The 20,713-nt window shown below is 43.4% G+C and overlaps 1 protein-coding gene across 1 annotated transcript in view; it reads left to right on the top strand.

Moving 5' to 3' along the window:
• The window catches only part of LOC142471473 (class I histocompatibility antigen, F10 alpha chain-like), a 71,053-nt gene that overhangs the window by 26,595 nt on the left and 23,745 nt on the right, over window positions 1–20,713 (top strand). Inside the window, exons 3-4 of the mRNA XM_075578269.1 lie at window positions 16,419–16,523; window positions 17,098–17,186. Coding sequence (XP_075434384.1) covers window positions 16,419–16,523; window positions 17,098–17,147 — 155 coding nt within the window. The 3' untranslated portion in view covers window positions 17,148–17,186. The remainder of the gene's footprint in view (window positions 1–16,418; window positions 16,524–17,097; window positions 17,187–20,713) is intronic.

The raw sequence follows: 20,713 nt of genomic DNA, 5'->3' as shown, positions 1-20,713 counted from the left end.
TGAGTAATACACCCTTTAAGGGGGCTGGCTTAGAGATAAATAATAATACGGTGACATACAAAAATACATATTGGTTGATACATAAATATGCTTTACATTGCTATATTCTTATCCTATATACCATATATGTGGGCCGCCCTTAACCTTGTGACATAAGGGAGTTACTGTGTCCAGCCCTGTGTGTGACTGTATCTGTCAGATAACAGAACCTAAGGTCAGCAGAATTATCTAAGGCAGGAAAAACCTCTTACGAATGTAATTTCAATTCTTGCATGCCTTGTAGGAATTACACAAGGGTGAGTTACATCTAGGAGCGATACTCTGCCGAATCAAACATTACAGTTCATACACGAATTAAACAAATAAACATACATACAAGCAAACACTCAAAATGGCGGTTAGGCCAAAATGGAGGTGATGATAGCCACACACATTATCTCAATCTTCACAGTCCTCTCTTTTTATTCTTGAAAACATAGTCTTTTAAGGATAATTCAGATAAAACTCAGAAGCGTTGCACTGGCCTGGAGGGTCCAAATTTGCATGGCTTTGATAGTTCTGGAAACTCACAGAGCTGCTGGCTATCATATCAGCCAGGTTGGTCTTTCTGCCATCATCTTCATCTGTATTCCATTGAGGAGGACTGACTTTTCCTTCTGAGATTGCATCTTCCGTAGTGTCGTCTGTGATCAGTGGCATGGCCTGGGTAGAGGGTGTTACACACCTTTGCAGTATGAATTTACTGCACATGACACAGTCATACAAAACAATCAGAACAACAAGCACACAGACAAATCCATTAATCAGTTTCGCTTCTAGAAAACCAACCAACTTGGTAATTCCTAACAAAACCCACCTCTTATCTCCGCCTTTCCTTAATCTCTCCTGTATCTCTGCGATCTTCTCTACCTCATGCTCAATCTTACCACCTTGATCTCTAAATAACATAACATTGCTCTTTAACTAGGGCACATACGCTAAAATATAGTCCAGAGCCATTATATTCTGTAGGGCCATTAATCTAATCTGTACCTGTTCTTAAGTAAATGGATATAGTTGTATGATTGAGAACATCATCCAGTACATCCGTAAGTACATTGAGCCTGTCATATAGCAACCCAACTCCTACATTAGGAAATAAGCTAGCCCAAAATTGTTATTTCCATAGACTACTTTTCAACCCCTGTGTGTTGGAAGTGGCTCTGCTATTCCTGATCCTGCCAGTGGGTCATTGTAAAGGCAGGTACAATTGTACCTAGATAGCAAGACCCCGTCCAACCACATGGTAATACTCTGTAGGCCCATTTTCCACAAAGCCAATACACTCCCCTAGGTACAGTAAACTAGAATTTGTGCAAGCACCTTTTACTATCTTAATTAAAACTGAAAAATTAAGGCCACATCCTCCCTGTAAATTTTTAGTTCAGGGCTGTAAATACAATTCATACAAGTTTCATTGGTTGGTGGAGACACCTGACCCATAAATTGATTTGTTGTTCCCAGTGTAAAATCCACCTACAGGAACCTCATTCACCAGTGGAATTCGGTTTAAAAGTTTAGAAACGTTCCCTGTAAACAAATTCAGATTAACATTTCATTTTTTAAATTCGGCATTAGTGTAAGGTATCCCTACTCAAGGGGTTAAATGTAATTCTCTCTTACGTCATTGGGGGCCACTAGAGTATGGCAGGGATTCATTGTATATATTCCCATGTGACCCATTAACCTGTGTAGCATTGTGCAAGATTGTATGATTGTCTGCAAAATGATGTGACCACAGAACAATAAACATTACAAATATTTCAAAATTGATCATCCCTTGTCATCATCTGGATGGCGTAGGCTGATCTTGCCTAGCGGGGCATACATCTTAAAAACACACTCTAAAGCATAAAAAATAATAATATTGAGTCCTGAAAAAACAAATTGTTTGTTTAAGTCCGGGCCTTGATAATATTGAGTCCAGAAAAAAAACCAAATTGTTCGTTTAAGACCGGGCCTTGCCTGAAGTCTTAATTCCTCGGTGGTTAAATGTTCTAGGATTATTGTGCCTAGATACACTAACTGTTGGTCAAAAACGCTGGCTTGATGATTCTTTGTCTTTGTTAACTGTTTACGGTGGTACCAGCACTTTCTTTTTTTTTGCGATGATGCTGCTTTGTATTCTCCTTGGTAGACTGTATAAGCTGCACCTAAGTTTGGAGAGACTTAAACATTTCATTAATAAAAGCACAAGGAGAGCGCTTTTAACCACTATAATTTAGTATCAGCACAAAATGTTTTTTTGTTTTTCACCACTGTCTTGGCATCCGAATATAAAATAAACACAAAAACACTTTGCTCACCAACTACAAAAGAAAGAAATCAATGGTGCATAGGGAAATTTCGTAAGAGAACACTGATAAGTGACAAGAGGTTGTCACTAAAAGTCCTTAAAGCTTGCACTCATTGTAAACTGTAAAATATACATAAAGTACCAGTTAAATAACTAATACCACTAATATCAAATTTATTACAGACCAAATGGGAAATATCCACATAAACCTAACTATAACACAACTAAAACGTATACAACTTTTTTACAAGCTAACAACTGACGAAATGCATAAACTGACAACTAATAAACCATAAATAAAAGTCCCCATGTGAACGAAACGGACAGTAGTATACGGTAAACAAAAAATGCTAGTTATGCTGGAAAATGTAAAGAGGAGGGGTATATCCCTCTCTACATGAATATTCATGAAATAACATGTTGCTATGTGTAGCAATGAGTAGACAGCACCAAAATACAACACAATATGAATGGAGTCATATCAGCAAGGAATGTTCAAGGATAAATAACAAAACAACACACATAAGGTAATGTTGCAATGAACAAAATAGGCAGAGTCTGCATATAGACAGGTGTGTTATGGAAAATCATATAAATTATCCTCTCTTTTGTTTATATGCAAATCCTATGACATGTGAACAATATACGACATAAAGGATGATGGTATTTAAAACATCAGCAGCTTGAGATTTAAATATATATATCATGAATTTGACAATAGCTACTGCTTTAAAAAATAAAATCTAGATAGCCTACAGTTGCATTCTTTAAAATGAGAGGCTATAGATCAGGGTTCAAATTAAGACACTTTTTGGAGGGAAAGGAGAGGTAATGGTTAAAAGTTATAAAAATACATCACATATGCAGTTAACTTTATAGGAAAAAATATTTCATATCTGACTTTATGCTTACTCGTTTATATCGTACACTTTGTGAAGTACTGAGTATACTTTTGACACTATTCAAATACAGCAATACATATTAAATATTATTGTATTGTTAATAAAACAATTATAACAAATAGAATTAAAAAAAAACATCTCCTAATTAGAACAAATAGAATTGAAATGTGTTTACTGGTTTCTGCGTAGAGGTAATTTGGATACTGCATGTGGGGATTATAACCCCTTGTAATAATTCCTCCATAATAGGGACTATGCCATCTAAAGCATTTCTGCTGAGTGGGTATTGGCCAATTCTGGGGAGGGCAGCTTGGGGAAAAAATTTAACCCGTACTGGTGCAGCAGACCAGGCGTACCCAGTACTGTTGTTGGGAGACACCCATAAACTATGAGGTATTTATCCTAAAATAGATACAAAAAAAACCCAGAAAGCACAATAAATAAGCATAATTTCTCACTTCTCTGATACAGAGCAAAATGAACTTTACAAAAATAAGATAAAAACCCAAAACAGACCTGTTTGATCCTGCAAACTTAGTCCAAAAATAAATACATTACAGAATCATTCTCTTTCCCCATACTATAACTAAGCTGCTTTTAAACATTTTTTTTTTCTTTCAGCTTCTAGTTAACTTTTCATGTCTGGAACGTTGTCTTTGTACATTCCTTAAGATGGAGGAGGGGGGCCAGCCCGCTTGGCTGCTTTTAACCTTCCCTCTTTTAAATGACTGCTGTTCAAAAATTAGACGAGCAGTGTATTTAAGAAAACAAACCGTTAGTTTCCTATTATAAGTTTGAACAGAGAAACCTTGATAACTAAAAAACAAAAACAAAAACCATCTCTGCAACCCTTCCTATAAAACAAAAATCGTATTGTTTTATTTACTATTAATTCCTTATCTTTCTTACACACACCCACACACACATATACACAAGTTCTCTGAGTTTATCTTCCATCAACATTCATTCTACTTTCTATGGGCAATTACCAAAACTCCAACATGATCTTACTCCCGTGGGCCAGAGTAAAACTTAATAAAGCTTCCTTACTCCATAAGATCAGACTCTTTCTTTTGTTTAAATAAAAAATAAACATTTACTTTTTAAAACTTTGCATTCTAGATATACCTTGCTTTTAGTCCTGACTCCTCTAAATCAGCACATAAAATTGAACTTTAAAACTTCATTTAAATATTGTAACACAGTATCTCCTACGCCCAGGAACAAAAATGTGCTACAGTAAAAAATACAAATTCATTCTTGAGTCAGGGTGTATAGAATTCTTTTTACAACTGCCAAATTTTCATTCTCTTTTAAAATATTACACTAATAGACTTTAACATACAATACTTCCTATGTTTATTTTAAATGCTACTGTCATGCCTTGTAAATGGCAGCAGGCTTAATACACTTTGACAAAAGGGTTAGACTTAAATGACCCTTTTACAAGAGATTATTTGTTATTTTTATGATTAGTACAACAAGTAACAATGTGAAGCGCTATGTACACTAATGGCGCTATATGAATAAAGACATGCATGCATACATACATACATAAACTATCAGAGTGACACAAAAACACTTCACTCCATGACATGTATATTATTATGCCATCAAACTAGTTTCTATGAGCTTTCTAAGACAAAAACAAACAAACAAAAAACATTTAAAGAGGATGTCCCATTCTTTTTCCATGCATTAATTCCTAAAAAACTACTTTAACATTCTTAAATTGAAGCCATTTCTTCCTAGGTTAATAATTAACTTCCATGTCTCATAGACATGCAACTCCTGTGACCTTTCAGTTAAAAAGGGTGAGAAAAGGGGGAAGAGGAAAAAGGGGGGGTGAGGAAAGGGAGATGAGGAAAAGGGGGGGTCCACTAATGCTGTAGCTATTTTCAAAACAGCCTGATATGTTTCACTTTCCTTCTTATTTTATATATTCTGCGCCACTAAATATCTATTTTTTAAAACATTTTATTGCCATAAAGTCCACACATAATTTCAAGGGACGTACCCTTCGCCGGCGACTGAGAATGTAGGTTCCCCATAATTCTCCTGTATTTACAACGATCAACGCCAGTCGATCGTGTACCAATAAGGTGCCCACTACTTGGTAGAATATAGAGCTAAGGAGCAGTGGTATTAAAAAATAAAATAGTCACCTGTTGCTCCTTAACAAAATTTTCTCTTCCAAGTTTTTTGAGACTTACCACCTTATTAACTGCAGTATTATACCTTCTGAGCCCTGAATTGGCCTGCCATTTAGCATAAGGTATAATCTGACCTATCCCCGATCAACGCCAGTCGATCGGGTTCCAATAAGGTGCCCCAACCCTTGATATAATATAAGTAGAATATAGAGTTAAGGACCAGTGGCATTAAAAATAGTTACCTGCTGTTCGTATCGTATCGTATGTCTTTATTTATATAGCGCCATTAATGTACATAGCGCTTCACAGCAGTAATACATGTGGTAATCCAATAAATAACAGATAATATAAATAACAGATCATGGGAATAAGTGCTTTAGACATTAAGGAAGAGGAGTCCCTGCTCCGAGGAGCTTACAGTCTAATTGGTAGGTAGGGAGAACGTACAGAGACAGTAGGAGGGAGTTCTGGTAAGTGCATCTGCAGGGGGCCAAGCTTTATGTGCCATGTGTTCAGAATAGCCACAGTCCTATTCATATGCTTCTTTAAGCAAGTGTGTCTTAAGGTGGGTCTTAAAGGTGGATAGAGAGGGTGCTAGTCGGGTACTGAGGGGAAGGGCATTCCAGAGGTGAGGGGCAGTCAATGAAAAAGGTTTAAGGCGGGAGAGGGCTTTAGATACAAAGGGGGTAAAAAGAAGACATCCTTGAGAAGAACGCAAGAGTCTGGATGGTGCATAACGAGAAATTAGGGCTGAGATGTAAGGAGGGGCAGAAGAGTGTAAAGCTTTAAAAGTGAGGAGAAGAATGGAGTGTGAGATGCGGGATTTGATCGGAAGCCAGGAGAGGGATTTCATGAGGGGAGATGCTGAGACAGATCTAGGAAAGAGTAGAGTGATTCTGGCAGCAGCGTTAAGGATAGATTGTAGGGGAGACAGGTGAGAGGCAGGAAGGCCGGACAGCAGAAGGTTACAGTAATCAAGACGGGAGAGAATGAGGGCCTGAGTCAGAGTTTTAGCAGTCGAGCAACAGAGGAAAGGGCGTATCTTTGTTATATTGCGGAGGAAAAAGCGACAGGTTTTAGAAATGTTTTGAATGTGAGGGGCAAATGTGAGAGAGGAGTCGAGTGTGACCCCAAGGCAGCGTGCTTGGGCTACTGGGTGAATGATCGTAGTTCCAACAGTAATGTGGAAGGAGGTAGTAGGGCCAGGTTTGGGAGGAAGTATGAGGAGCTCTGTTTTAGCCATGTTGAGTTTAAGGCGGCGGAGGGCCATCCAGGATGATATAGCAGAGAGACATTCAGAAACTTTGGTTTGTATAGTAGGTGTAAGGTCGGGTGTTGAGAAATATATTTGTGTGTCGTCAGCATAGAGGTGATAATTAAACCCAAAAGATGTTATTAGGTCACCTAGAGAGAGTGTATACAGAGAAAAGAGAAGAGGTCCCAGGACAGAGCCCTGGGGTACCCCCACAGAGAGATCAATAGAGGAGGAGGAGGTATTAGCAGAAGAGACACTGAAAGTACGATGGGAGAGGTAGGATGAGATCCAGGATAGAGCTTTGTTCCGAATGCCAAGAGTATGGAGAATGTGAAGGAGAAGAGGGTGGTCCACGGTGTCAAATGCTGCAGAGAGGTCGAGTAATATGAGCAGAGTGTAATGACCTCTGTCTTTGGCAGCATGGAGGTCGTCAGTTATTTTAGTGAGGGCTGTTTCCGTGGAGTGAGCAGTACGGAAGCCAGATTGTAGAGGGTCTAGGAGAGAATAGGTGTTGAGAAAATGGAGCAAGCGAGCGAATACAAGACGTTCAAGGAGTTTAGAGGCAAAAGGCAGGAGGGAGACAGGCCGATAGTTAGAAAGACAGGTAGGGTCAAGCTTGCTGTTTTTGAGTAATGGTATGACTGTTGCATGTTTGAAGGAGGATGGAAAGGTTCCAGAGCAGAGGGAGGAGTTAAAAATGTGCGTGAGCGTAGGGATTATAGTAGGAGCAAGAGGTTTTAGGAGATGGGAGGGAATGGGGTCAAGAGGGCAAGTGGTAGAGGGAGAAGAGGCGATCAACAGCGACACATCCTCCTCTGAGACAGTGGAAAAAGAGTCAAGGAAGGCAGGAGGAGAGTTAGGAAGAGGTGTAGGATGGGAGGAAGAAACAGAGGGGATGTTCTGACGTATGGATTCCACCTTTTCCTTAAAATAGTCAGCAAAGTCCTGAGCGGAGATGGAGGAAGGAGAGGCAGCGGAGGGTGGTTTGAGTAGAGTATCAAAGACAGAGAACAGTCGGCGTGGGTTAGACTTGTGCATGTTGATTAGTGAAGAAAAGTAGGCTTGTTTAGCTTGCGAGAGGGCAGAGTTGAAACAGGATAGCATAAATTTGTAGTGAAGGAAGTCTGCGAGAGTATGAGATTTCCTCCAGAGGCGTTCAGAGGAACGAGTGGAGGAACGCAGCATGCGCGTGTGGGAATTTAGCCAGGGTCTAGGGTTAAAAGGGCGAGTGCGGCAGAGAGAAAGCGGGGCATGTAGATCAAGAGAGGAGGACAAGGCAGAGTTGTAGTTCCTGACCAGTTTGTCAGGGTCTGTAGCAGATCTGAGAGAGGAGAGGGAGGAGTGTAACGTGGACTCAAAGTCAGGTAAGTGAATAGAGCGCAGGTTTCTGCAGAACCGGGGTGTAGATGGAGGTGGAGAAGTTGAGAAGCGAGATAGAGAGAATGAGATGAGGTGATGGTCAGAGAGAGGAAAAGGGGAAATGGAGAAATCAGAGAGAGAGAAATTTTTAGTGAAAACCAGGTCTAAGTAGTGGCCATCCTTGTGGGTGCTGGCTGCAGTCCACTGTTGAAGGCCAAAAGAAGAGGTTAGAGAAAGAAAGCGGGAAGCCCAAGGGAGAGAGGGGTCATCAATGTGGCAATTGAAGTCCCCAAGGAGAAGAACAGGGGAGTCTGAGGAGAGGAAGAAAGAGAGCCGGGATTCAAAGTGAGAGAGAAAGGCAGAAGGGGGATGAGTAGAGGTAGGTGGGCGATACATGACCGCCACATGAACAGGGAGAGGAGAGAAGATCTGGACAGTGTGAACCTCAAAGGAGGGAAAGGCAAGAGAGGGGGGAATAGGAATAGTTCGGTAACGGCAGAGAGATGAGAGCAGGAACCCCACACCTCCACCCCTGCCATCAAGGCGCGGAGTGTGGGAGAAGGAAAGGCCACCATAAGAGAGGGCAGCTTCCAGAGCAGAGTCAGACTGAGTGAGCCAGGTCTCAGTTATAGCAAAGAGAAGCAGGGAGTGAGAGAGAAAGAAGTCATGCACAGAGAGGAACTTGTTAGAGAGGGAGCGAGCATTCCAAAGGGCACAGGAGAAAGGGAGAGAGGAGGGAGGGTGGCAGGGGATGGGTATGAGGTTGGAGGGGTTAACACCAGAAGGAGTAGAAGTTGCATGTGGAAGGCGAGGACGAGAGCAAGTAGAAATAAGGCAGGGACCAGGATTGGGAGAGATATCCCCAGAAGCAAGGAGGAGAAGCATGGATAGAAAGAGTTCCTTAACAATAGTTCTCTCCCCAAGTTCTAGGAGACTTAACACCTTATTAATTATTACACCTTCCGGGCCCTTACCTGGCCCTGCCGTTTAGCGGCACACAGTATAACCTGAGTTTATGGCTGTAGACGGACGTTCACAGAGGTACACAATTGGAGACTTTTATAAGGTGAAATTATAATAAGGCTTTATTGTGCCTTTTCCTTTTCATCAGGTAATCATCCAAACACAGGGGGGTGGAACAAAGCTTCTATTCACTTGGGAGTATCTCTAGTGAAAATACCATGTAATTAATTCACAACTCCCTAAGTCAAGCATGTCTCACAGCCCCAAAACATATAGCCTGAAATAAGCAGATATAAGCAGTCTCTTAATAATGAAAGTCTTATCTGTTAGCTGCTGTAGAGTAAGCTTCTCTGCTCTCCTGGAACCGCACCCGTGCGTGCACAGAAAATCAGCATCCAGGTTTAGAAGTCTTATTTGGTGTCTTGCAATCAGCTATGCTGTGCAGAGCTCAAGACCGGTCAGCTCCAGAGATCTGTGTTCTCTTGGTCAGTCTCTCCTGGGAGACGCAAGAACACTGCTCTGTCTCCAAAGTTCAGCTCTCAGCCAGAGCTAAGGAGTCACTTCCTGTCTCAACAGAAAGGCTTTTGTAAGCAATCTAAATCAGGCAGGTGGTGTTTATTAATTGACTACCAGCAGTTAACCACCACACTGGTAGATTAAAGGCACATTACTTGAACAGGGATTATTCCCCTGTTACATACCTCCCCTGTTTGTGGGAAGCTCGGGCTTGCCACGGCCAAAGCCCATCCTTCCACTCTCATTCTAGATATCTCTGTGACTTGAATGAGAGTGGATGGAGGAAGAGAACCCTCAGTCCTGGGATTTGAGCCCTTTCTCCAGTTTATTCGTGTCTCCTCCTGAAGGTGCTTGAGATCAGCACCCCTCAGTCGCTCGAGGAGGACTTTTTCCAAGTATAGTCTTTTTTCTACGTGCGCGGTCATGAGATTTCACTCGCGTCGGGTGCTCGTCTTATTGTAGGCATACTGTATGGCAGCAGTTGCAGAGCGTTTAAAAAGAGCCCTTTGAGTTTTCCGCTCTTGAAGCTGTCTCTCTGCCCTTTTCCCACTCAATGGGGTTGCTAGTTCAGCCCCTTTTAGATTAAGTTGCAATTCCACACCCACTTCCAGAGAATGTCCCATCTTTTTAGCTTCATCAGCTAAGGATTCTTCTGGTTTTAATTCAGCACGTGTACCTTGCCTGCTGGGTGGCTGAAGGTTTTGCTAGTGCTTGTTTAGGTAGTTCAAATTTGGCAACCTTGTCTTTCAGATGAGCGGTATTCCCAGCTCTCACTGTACCCTTGTCTTCATGGGTTTTTGAGGCTGTGGGATACTGACGCTTAGTCAGGGTCAATACTTGTCCTTGTAGGACTGTAATCTCATCCGCGAGAGATCCCTGTTTTTTGAGTGCGTCTTGCAAGTCTCTTCTCAGGGAATTTATCTGCATGCTTTGCTTTCTCTGAGCTTGCTTCCACATTTTTATTGCATTGTGAAGCACTATGAACTTCTTAGCTTGGGCCACAGTTACTTGTTTCAGTTTCTGGACCTTCTTGTGCTCCCTTTTGTGCCGCGTCACCTGGGTTCTAAGCTTGGCTTTTAGCGTTGCTTTGGTGATGCTCAGGGTAGCCTTCAGTTTCTCATGCTGCTTTGCGGGGACATACTGGGTCATCAGACGTTCCTGCAGCACGTTAATTTCTTTAACAGCCTGCAGATTGTCATCCTGCAGAGTTCGCTGCTTCGCCTCTGCCTTCTCGAGGTGCGTACGCAGACCTTGCAGTTGGTTCTGCAGTCGGTGCTCTGCTTCAAACTTCTCACCTTCCAAAAGTCTATTTATTTCTTTAAGCTCGTGCAGCTTTTCATTTTTTTCCTTGACGTCGTTTGTCAAATTAAAATTTTCTTCTTTGAGTTTTACGTTTTTTCTTTGTAATCTTAAATGTTCTCCTTTTTCAGTCTCTGTACTATTCAGGGCCTCTTTGCAGTCCTCCTTCCATTTACGCACATCTGCTTTGAGACTGACAGTCTCCTGGCGTGAGACATCCTTCTCTAGGTTGTGGGTCTGAAGCTCCTTCTGGGAGACTTGGAGATTTGTATTAAGATTGGCAATAGTTTCTTTAGCAATGTCCAGCTCCTCAGTGAGACTGTGTAGTTCCTTTCTGGAAACTTCCAGGTCTGTGCGGCAGCTGTTGGTCTCATGATGTGAGGCATCCAGTGCTCTGCGGAGTGTCTGAACCTCTTTCTGAGATACGTCCACCTCTATCTGGACACTGTTGACCTCCTGTTGTGAGGCATTCAGCTCTATGCGAAGAGTGTGAACCTCTTGCTGGAAGACTGTCATCTGCTTCAGTGCCTCCTCATACTTCCGCTTTAGCGTAGCCACCATTTTATCAGATTGGCTCTGCTTTTCTTCCATGGCGGAAATAGTAGCCTTTGCAGTATCTAGCTCAGTCTTGAGATCGTCCAATTCTGTCCCAGATTCAGAGTACATTGCAAGCACCGTCATCTGTAACACAGCATTATCTGCTCTCTCAAGTTTCAATTGTTCTCGAAGTAGATCAGTCACGCCTGGCAATTTTCAGGGCGTCTTCAGGGCTGGTCAAGGGATCGTCACTCACTGGTTCCGGCTCTGCTTCCCTGGGATGACTGGTTGAGGGTTCCTCACTGTTGGCCCCGGACAGACACTTCTTTGGGGTACACGATTTCTGCCTTGGGCCCTCTGGATATTCGGTTATCCGCGGGACGAATTTTCCATTTTCTCTAGGCTGCAGGGCAACTCGGTCCCCCTTTTCCTCCACAGGATCTGCGGACGTGTCTGTTCCTTCCACGGTAAGTGAAGAACCGCTTTTCTTTTTCCGCCTTTTTGTTTTGGATGACACCGTCCCTTCAGGGATATTGGGGTCTCCATCTTCATTTGAAATTTTAGCAGCGTCACTGAATCCACCCGGCTTTTCTTGCAACTGTAATAGCTGATGGAAATATTCGGTGATCCACTGCTCCCGCTCTGTCTCCTGCTGATCATATTCGTCATCAAAGGGAGCGGTCTTTTCTGTTCATGCTGAGTACAGGCACCCCCGCCATTCTTGGGGTGTTTTGTGGGTGTGACTCGGTTCAGGTTCCCCGTAAGAGATGTCTTCCTCTTTATTGGACTGGAAGGGCCACTCTTCCGTGGGGTAGGGTTCATTACAGGAGCGCTGCATCTTGTCCTCCATTTTTAGGCTATCAGGTGTAATTTTCTTCCTGACCTCAGGAGGTGCTATTGCAGCTGTTGCCACTGTATTTGCTAGAACCCCCAATTGTGGTTGTCCTACAGATGGGCATATTTTGCTAGTAGAGGTCGTAGCTCCCACAGGCATCTCTGTAGACTTTTCTTTCTTGGGTAATTTTTTTTCAATATCAGCAGTACTGTGCATGCATTTTCTCTCATCAGGTATACAAGATGTGCAGTTGCTAGGGAAAAAAGTCTATTTGCTTTACACCATTTACTTGCTAGTTGTAATCTCTCATTAGGTATGCCGAATGTGTAGTTGCTAGGAAAAAACTTCTGTTTGCTTTACACCATTTACTTGCTAGGTGCAAACCCTCCGCTTCAGCAACAGAATTTGGTTTTCTGCCTGAGTTCAGTAATTTTCAGTCTCATCTTTGGGTATTATGGCATTCACACTTCACACTTTGGGTGTCTGTTTTTGCTCCCAAGATATATATAGGCAGACTTTTTTTACTTGCAGAAAAAAAAACATTCTTTGCAGTGGACTATTTCTTTCATTCCCGGCAGGGTGACTCAACACTCAGCATTTGTTTGCTAAAAATTCCCCTGCACAGTCTTGTATCAATTTTCACACTTTTCTGTATATACTCCATTCACAGCTGATAGCCCTATGCGGTGTGGCAACCTTTATTTGCAAAATTAGTACCACTCGTGGGTCACCATCTGTATTCACTGCTTCAGCGAAACTTTTGAAAACAACAAACACGTATCCCTTTTAAGGGCTGACTCACTTCTTGAACCCTGACTATGGCTGGAAGGCAAAACCCCTATTTCAATGACCATATTACACTTTGTGATAGGTAAATAAGGATTAGCTGTTTCAGCAGTCTATCTCCTCTTGGGATTGGGGCAAAGAGTCCATCTGTGGTTTTGTAAATTTCAATGCAGTGTAAGTTTCAGTGGTGTGTCCCTTTAACTCTGATCTCTGCTGCATGAATTTTTTTTTTCTAAGTTGCTCAGACTGTTTGTAGGCAAAAAAGCATAACAAAAAAAATTTCACATAAAAATCTCCGCTCCTTTTTAACTACAAAGACACCTCTCATCTCACTTCGGACACCATATGTAGACGGACGTTCACAGAGGTACACAATTGGAGACTTTTATAAGGTGAAATTATAATAATTCTTTATTGTGCCTTTTCCTTTTCATCAGGAAATCATCCAAACACAGGGGGGGGGGGGGGGGGACAAAGCTTCTATTCACTTGGGAGTATCTCTAGTGAAAATACCATGTAATTAATTCACAACTCCCTAAGTCAAGCATGTCTCGAAGCCCCAAAACATATAGCATGAAATAAGCAGATATAAGCAGTCTCTTAATAATGAAAGTCTTATCTGTTAGCTGCTGTAGAGTAAGCTTCTCTGCTCTCCTGGAACCGCACCCGTGCGTGCACAGAAAATCAGCATCCAGGTTTAGAAGTCTTATTTGGTGTCTTGCAATCAGCTATGCTGTGCAGAGCTCAAGACAGGTCGGCTCCAGAGATCTGTGTTCTCTTGGTCAGTCTCTCCTGGGAGACTCAAGAACACTGCTCTGTCTCCAAAGTTCAGCTCTCAGTCAGAGCTAAGGAGTCACTTCCTGTCTCAACAGAAAGGCTTTTGTAAGCAATCTAAATCAGGCAAGTGGTGTTTATTAATTGACTACCAGCAGTTAACCACCACACTGCTAGATAAAAGGCACATTACTTGAACAGGGATTACTCCCCTGTTACAATGGCAATAATATAAAACAACAATAACAATACCTGATCAGTATAATATTGATAAACTCACGTGGTACAGGGTGTCCCGTCACTCAGGTAGGTTGCCCATAAAGAACAAACTGTCTACAGATTACTCAAACAATTAATCTAACGGCTTTTTTTGTTAAAAAGGATAAAGCCATACCTTATTCCAAGTGTGCACGTTTGAGTAATGTAGGCAGCTGCTCCGTCTGGGTCTCCTGGTCCCGAGATGTTGTGTCCCTATTCAGGCGCCATCTGTGAAAGCGTAGAAATAAAATCAATGAGTCAAGGGTTCATAAAGTAACAACATGAGTTTATCTGTACCAAGGCACAATTGGGAGACAAGAATTCAAAAAGAACTCAAGCCTCTGCCAACATATTGCTTGGTATCACATTTTTTACATTTCAAAATGAGTAATACACCCTTTAAGGGGGCTGGCTTAGAGATAAATAATATGATGACATATAAAAATACATATTGGTTGATACATAAATATGCTTTACATTGCTATATTCTTATCCTATATACCATATATGTGGGCTGCCCTTAACCTTGTGACATAAGGGAGTTACTGTGTCCAGCCCTGTGTGTGACTGTATCTGTCAGATAACAGAACCTAAGGTCAGCATTATTATCTAAGGCAGGAAAAACCTCTTACGAATGTAATTTCAATTCTTGCATGCCTTGTAGGAATTACACAAGGGTGAGTTATATCTAGGAGCGATACTCTGCAGAATCAAACATTACAGTTCATACACGAATTAAACAAATAAACATACATACAAGCAAACACTCAAAATGGCGGTTAGGCCAAAATGGAGGTGATGATAGCCACACACATTATCTCAATCTTCACAACAGAACCCAAGAACAGCGACACAATCCCTCCGTACATTATTATTACTGTGACACTCAGCACCGTCCCTCACCTCTTATATTGTATTTCTTACAGTATATACAGATCCCAAGAACAGCGACACAATCCCTCCGTACATTATTATTACTGTGTCTCTCAGCACCGTCCCTCACCTCTTATATTGTATTTCTTATATACAGATCCCAAGAACAGCGACACAATCCCTCCGTACATTATTATTACTGTGTCTCTCAGCATCGTCCCTCACCTCTTATATTGTATTTCTTATATACAGAACCCAAGAACAGCGACACAATCCCTCCGTACATTATTATTACTGTGTCTCTCAGCACCGTCCCTCAGCTCTTATATTGTATTTCTTATATACAGATCCCAAGAACAGCGACACAATCCCTCCGTACATTATTATTACTGTGTCTCTCAGCACCGTCCCTCACCTCTTATATTGTATTTCTTATATACAGATCCCAAGAACAGCGACACAATCCCTCCGTACATTATTATTACTGTGTCTCTCAGCACCGTCCCTCACCTCTTATATTGTATTTCTTATATACAGATCCCAAGAACAGCGACACAATCCCTCCGTACATTATTATTACTGTGTCTCTCAGCACCGTCCCTCACCTCATATTTTGTATTTCTTATATACAGATCCCAAGATCAGCGTCACAATCCCTCCGTACATTATTATTACTGTGTCTCTCAGCACCGCCCCTCACCTCTTATATTGTATTTCTTATATACAGATCCAAGAACAGCGACACAATCCCCCCGTACATTATTATTACTGTCTCTCAGCACCGTCCCTCACCTCTTATATTGTATTTCTTATATACAGATCCCAAGAACAGCGACACAATCCCTCCGTACATTATTATTACTGTGTCTCTCAGCACCGTCCCTCACCTCATATTTTGTATTTCTTATATACAGATCCCAAGAACAGCGACACAATCCCTCCGTACATTATTATTACTGTGTCTCTCAGCATCGTCCCTCACCTCTTATATTGTATTTCTTATATACAGAACCCAAGAACAGCGACACAATCCCTCCATACATTATTATTACTGTGTCTCTCAGCACCGTCCCTCACCTCATATTTTGTATTTCTTATATACAGATCCAAGAACAGCGACACAATCCCTCCGTACATTATTATTACTGTCTCTCAGCACCGTCCCTCACCTCATATTATGTATTTCTTATATACAGATCCCAAGAACAGCGACACAATCCCTCCGTACATTATTATTACTGTGTCTCTCAGCATCGTCCCTCACCTCTTATATTGTATTTCTTATATACAGAACCCAAGAACAGCGACACAATCCCTCCATACATTATTATTACTGTGTCTCTCAGCACCGTCCCTCACCTCATATTTTGTATTTCTTATATACAGATCCAAGAACAGCGACACAATCCCTCCGTACATTATTATTACTGTCTCTCAGCACCGTCCCTCACCTCATATTATGTATTTCTTATATACAGATCCCAAGAACAGCGACACAATCCCTCCGTACATTATTATTACTGTGTCTCTCAGCATCGTACCTCACCTCTTATATTGTATTTCTTATATACAGACCCCAAGAACGACTCAATCCTTCTGTTCATTATTATTGCTGTTGTTGCGGTCCTGGTGGTTATCGCTGCTGGGGTTGGATTCTATGTGTACAAGAAGCGTTCAGGTCAGTATCAAATAAACGGATATGCAATTATTGTACACATAGAGAGCTTGTTATATACACACACGCACAATGAGATTGTGTTATACACACAGGGAGGTTGTTTTCTTTATACATACACACACAGGGTGTGTTATATACCTACACACAAACGGGGAGCTTCTGTTATACTACACGCAAACACAGGGAGCTTGTGTTATACGGTGCTGTGACCGTATGTAGGTTAGGTCAGATAAACCCATACACACAGTACTGGTGTTTAACCAATCCCTCCGGGGTTTATTCAGAACACACACCAACATAAAATATTAGGTACACTGTCCCTTTAAGCCAAAACACAAAGCATAAAAAGAAAGCCTACTCCATCGTTGGAGACTTACTAGACAGGACGGGCCCTAGCTACCTGACTGGCTAGACCATTTACCAGTCTCACACATTTAAAACAATACTTGGGAACAATATACAAGTCATTATCTGACTGTGTGTGTGTGTGATTGTGTGTGTGTGTGTGTGTGTGCGGTCGTGTTTGCTATCGGTTTTGATATTAAACACAGAAACGTAATTTTCTCTCCCTTAGCGGCTGCAAACAGTATTAACTCACCGGCCTCATCCACCGCCTGCGTGTGATGTTCTGAGTCCCGCCTTGTGGCTATAACAAGACCATAGGTAAATACTATATATTACGTGACCGATGGCTGACACTGTCACGGCTTTGGATGGAGGGAGAATGTGGGAAACATCTGGTATAAAGACTGAACAAGTCCGGGAATATAATCTGGGAGAGGATTGTGTCATTCTCCCCAATCTACAGGTACCTCCAGGGCCCCAGATTAAAGATGGCTGCCTCCTGCATGTAAATAAAGGATATAACACGCGTTTTATTAATGTCAGGAACGCCACACCTGTGAGCGCGTGACTGTGTGTGTGACATGGGTTAAAACTTCCAGCTCTCCAGCTGAGTAACCCCAGCAAGGCCCTCACACTGCGCAATATCTCCCCCAAACAGTCACACTGCGCCCCAATACGCTGCCAGCACCAAGAATAATGTACAGTCTTACTCTTAGGGTCCTGGGTCCTCTGTTTACTGGAAACAGACGTAATCAACACAAAAACCCAATGTAGCAAAATGTGCATGAAAATGCGGTTATCTGAACAACTGAAGTTTAAAAGAAAGTTCAAAAGAAGTGAAGAAGTGGACACCCCCAACTGGCCCTCATTCCTGCATTTGAACTACACTGGAAAGGAGGATATCATCTATACCAGACTGCATCATTACTGCTGTGATGCTGCCTTTACCATTTATATTTGCTGTGACTTCACTTCTTCTCAAATTATGCAATTCTTTTTACCAGCCACAGTATGTCTCTAACTCTATTCATATATCTCCATCTCTCCTTCCTTCACCACTTCTCAGTTCACATGAACTCCTTTCTTACCTGCGTCCTCTGTCACCACACAGCTATATCCCCTGCACTAAAACACACCCCTACAAATCATACTCACACATCCCCTTTCTATCCATGCTTCTCCTCCTTGCTTCTGGGGATATCTCTCCTAATCCGGGTCCCTGCCTTATTCCTACATGCGCTCGTCCTCGCCTGCTTAATGCAACCTCTACTCCTTCTGGTGTCAACCCCTCCAACCTCATACCCATCCCCTGCCACCCTCCCTCCTCTCTCCCTTTCTCCTGTGCTCTTTGGAATGCTCGCTCCCTCTCTAACAAGTTCCTCTCTGTGCATGACTTCCTTCTCTCTCACTCTGCTCCTCTTTGCTATAACTGAGACCTGGCTCACTCAGTCTGACTCTGCTCTGGAAGCTGCCCTCTCCTATGGTGGCCTTTCCTTCTCTCACACTCTGCGCACTGATGGCAGGGGTGGAGGCGTGGGGCTCCTGCTCTCCTCTTGCTGCCGTTACCGAACTCTTTCTATTACTCCATCTCTTGCTTTTCCTTCCTTTGAGGCTCACACTGTCCAGATCTTCTCTCCTCTCCCTGTCCATGTGGCGGTCATCTATCGTCCACCTACCTCTACTCATCCCCCTTCTGCCTTTCTCTCTCACTTGGAGTCCTGGCTCTCTTTCTTTCTCTCCTCAGACACCCCTGTTCTTCTCCTTGGGGACTTCAATTGCCACATTGATGACCCCCTCTCTCCCTTGGGCTTCCCGCTTTCTTTCTCTAACCTCTTCTTTTGGCCTTCAACAGTGGACTGCAGCCAGCACCCACAAGGATGGCCACTACTTAGACCTGGTTTTCACTAAAAACTTCTCTCCGATTTCTCCATTTCCCCCTTTCCTCTCTCTGACCATCACCTCATCTCATTCTCTCTATCTCGCTTCACCCCTTCTCCCCCCTGGTTCTGTAGAAACCTGCGCTCTATTCACTTACCTGACTTTGAGTCCACTTTACGCTCCTCCCTCTCCTCTCTCAGCTCTGCTACAGACCCTGACTACCTGGTCAGGAACTACAACTCTGCCTTGTCCTCCTCTCTTGATCTGCATGCCCCACTTTCTCTGTGCCGCCCTCGCCCTTCTAACCCCAGACCCTGGCTAAATTCCCACACGCGCATGCTGCATTCCTCCACTTGCTCCTCTGAACGCCTCTGGAAGAAATCTCATACGCTCGCAGACTTAATTCACTACAAATTTATGCTATCCTGTTTCAACTCTGCCCTCTCGCAAGCTAAACAAGCCTACTTTTCTTCACTAATCAACATGCACAAGTCTAACCCACGCCGACTGTTCTCTGTCTTTGATACTCTACTCAAACCACCCTCCGCTGCCTCTCCTTCCTCCATCTCCGCTCAGGACTTTGCTTACTATTTTAAGGAAAAGGTGGAATCCATATGTCAGAACATCCCCTCTGTTTCTTCCTCGCATCCTACACCTCTTCCTAACTCTCCTCCTGCCTTCCTTGACTCTTTTTCCACTGTCTCAGAGGAGGATGTGTCGCTGTTGATCGCCTCTTCTCCCTCTACCACTTGCCCTCTTGACCCCATTCCCTCCCATCTCCTAAAACCTCTTTCTCGAGGCGCATGCGCGACGGCAACGGAGATGGCAGCATAGGAATCTAGCTCCGTGCCGCGCGACACATAAAACAACTTAAAAACACCCAAATAATAAAGATCTTTAAAATAATCAGTGCCAGCAGCCTGTCTGAACATCCCAGGATGGCACCGAAGAAACCGGGGGCGCAGAAAAAAACGAAAACGGTCGATGTACTGCTGCGGCCAAGTTTATTCGAGCATTTGCCCGTTCTTGGCCGCAGCAGTATCCTGGCGCGCGCCGGAGGGTGACGGGCGCGCGCCGAAGCAGCGGAAGAGCGCCCTCCGATCGGGGCGCTCTCCCTACCGCTGCCGGGTCCGCCGGGTCCCCCGGAACCCCCTGCCGCCGTCCCGCGATCGCGGGACACCAGGGCTCCCTCGGGGAGCCCTGGACGCGCGTGCAGGGGGCGCAGGCACCCGATGACGCGCGGCACGCCGAGGGGCGGCCACTAGCAAGCCGGGAAATCTCCCGGCTTGCGGAACCGGCCACACTTTAATAAAGTGTGTCGGTAGTGTAAGGAATTACTTTGGCGGCGCTAGCACAAGCGGGAGCAGGGAGGAAATGGCGCCAACTTCAAACCCCGGCACAGATAATGAAACGGAAGGTGAAGACGATTCCCCCAGCGACCAAGCACTATTACCAGTCAGAAGGTGCGATTTTGAGAGGTTATATAATGACCTCAAATTGCTCCTGCAAGCTGACATAAAAGAAATTAAACGGGATGTGGGGAAGCTGGGCACCAGAACTGACGACTTGGAACGGAAGGTGGACCAGACCATAAAGGCAGTGCAAAGGACTGACAAAAAATCAGGGGACTTACAGAAACAAATTGACGAGCTGCGGGAGAGACAGGAAGATACTGAGAACCGGGATAGAAGGAACAATTTACGGATCCGGGGAGTCTCAGAGGAGATAGAGGATTGCAATGACTATGTCACCCGCTGGATTGAGACCCTTCTCCCCGACCTAAACAAGGAGGCCCGGGCAATGGACAGATGCCATAGAGCCCTCCGGGCTCGTCCAGTACATAACGAGCAGCCCAGAGACATTATAATTAGGTTACACTACTTCACCACGAAGGAAGCTATCCTACGACTGACGAGGCCCCTGCCATCTGTGGACTTTGAGGGGAACAGGATGCTGATCTTCCAAGA

The sequence above is a fragment of the Ascaphus truei genome, chromosome 20, assembly GCF_040206685.1.
Source record: "Ascaphus truei isolate aAscTru1 chromosome 20, aAscTru1.hap1, whole genome shotgun sequence".
NCBI classification, from domain to species: Eukaryota; Metazoa; Chordata; class Amphibia; order Anura; family Ascaphidae; genus Ascaphus; species Ascaphus truei.
The sequence above is the reverse complement of the archived record's forward strand: the minus strand, read 5'-3'. Positions and strand labels throughout refer to the sequence as shown.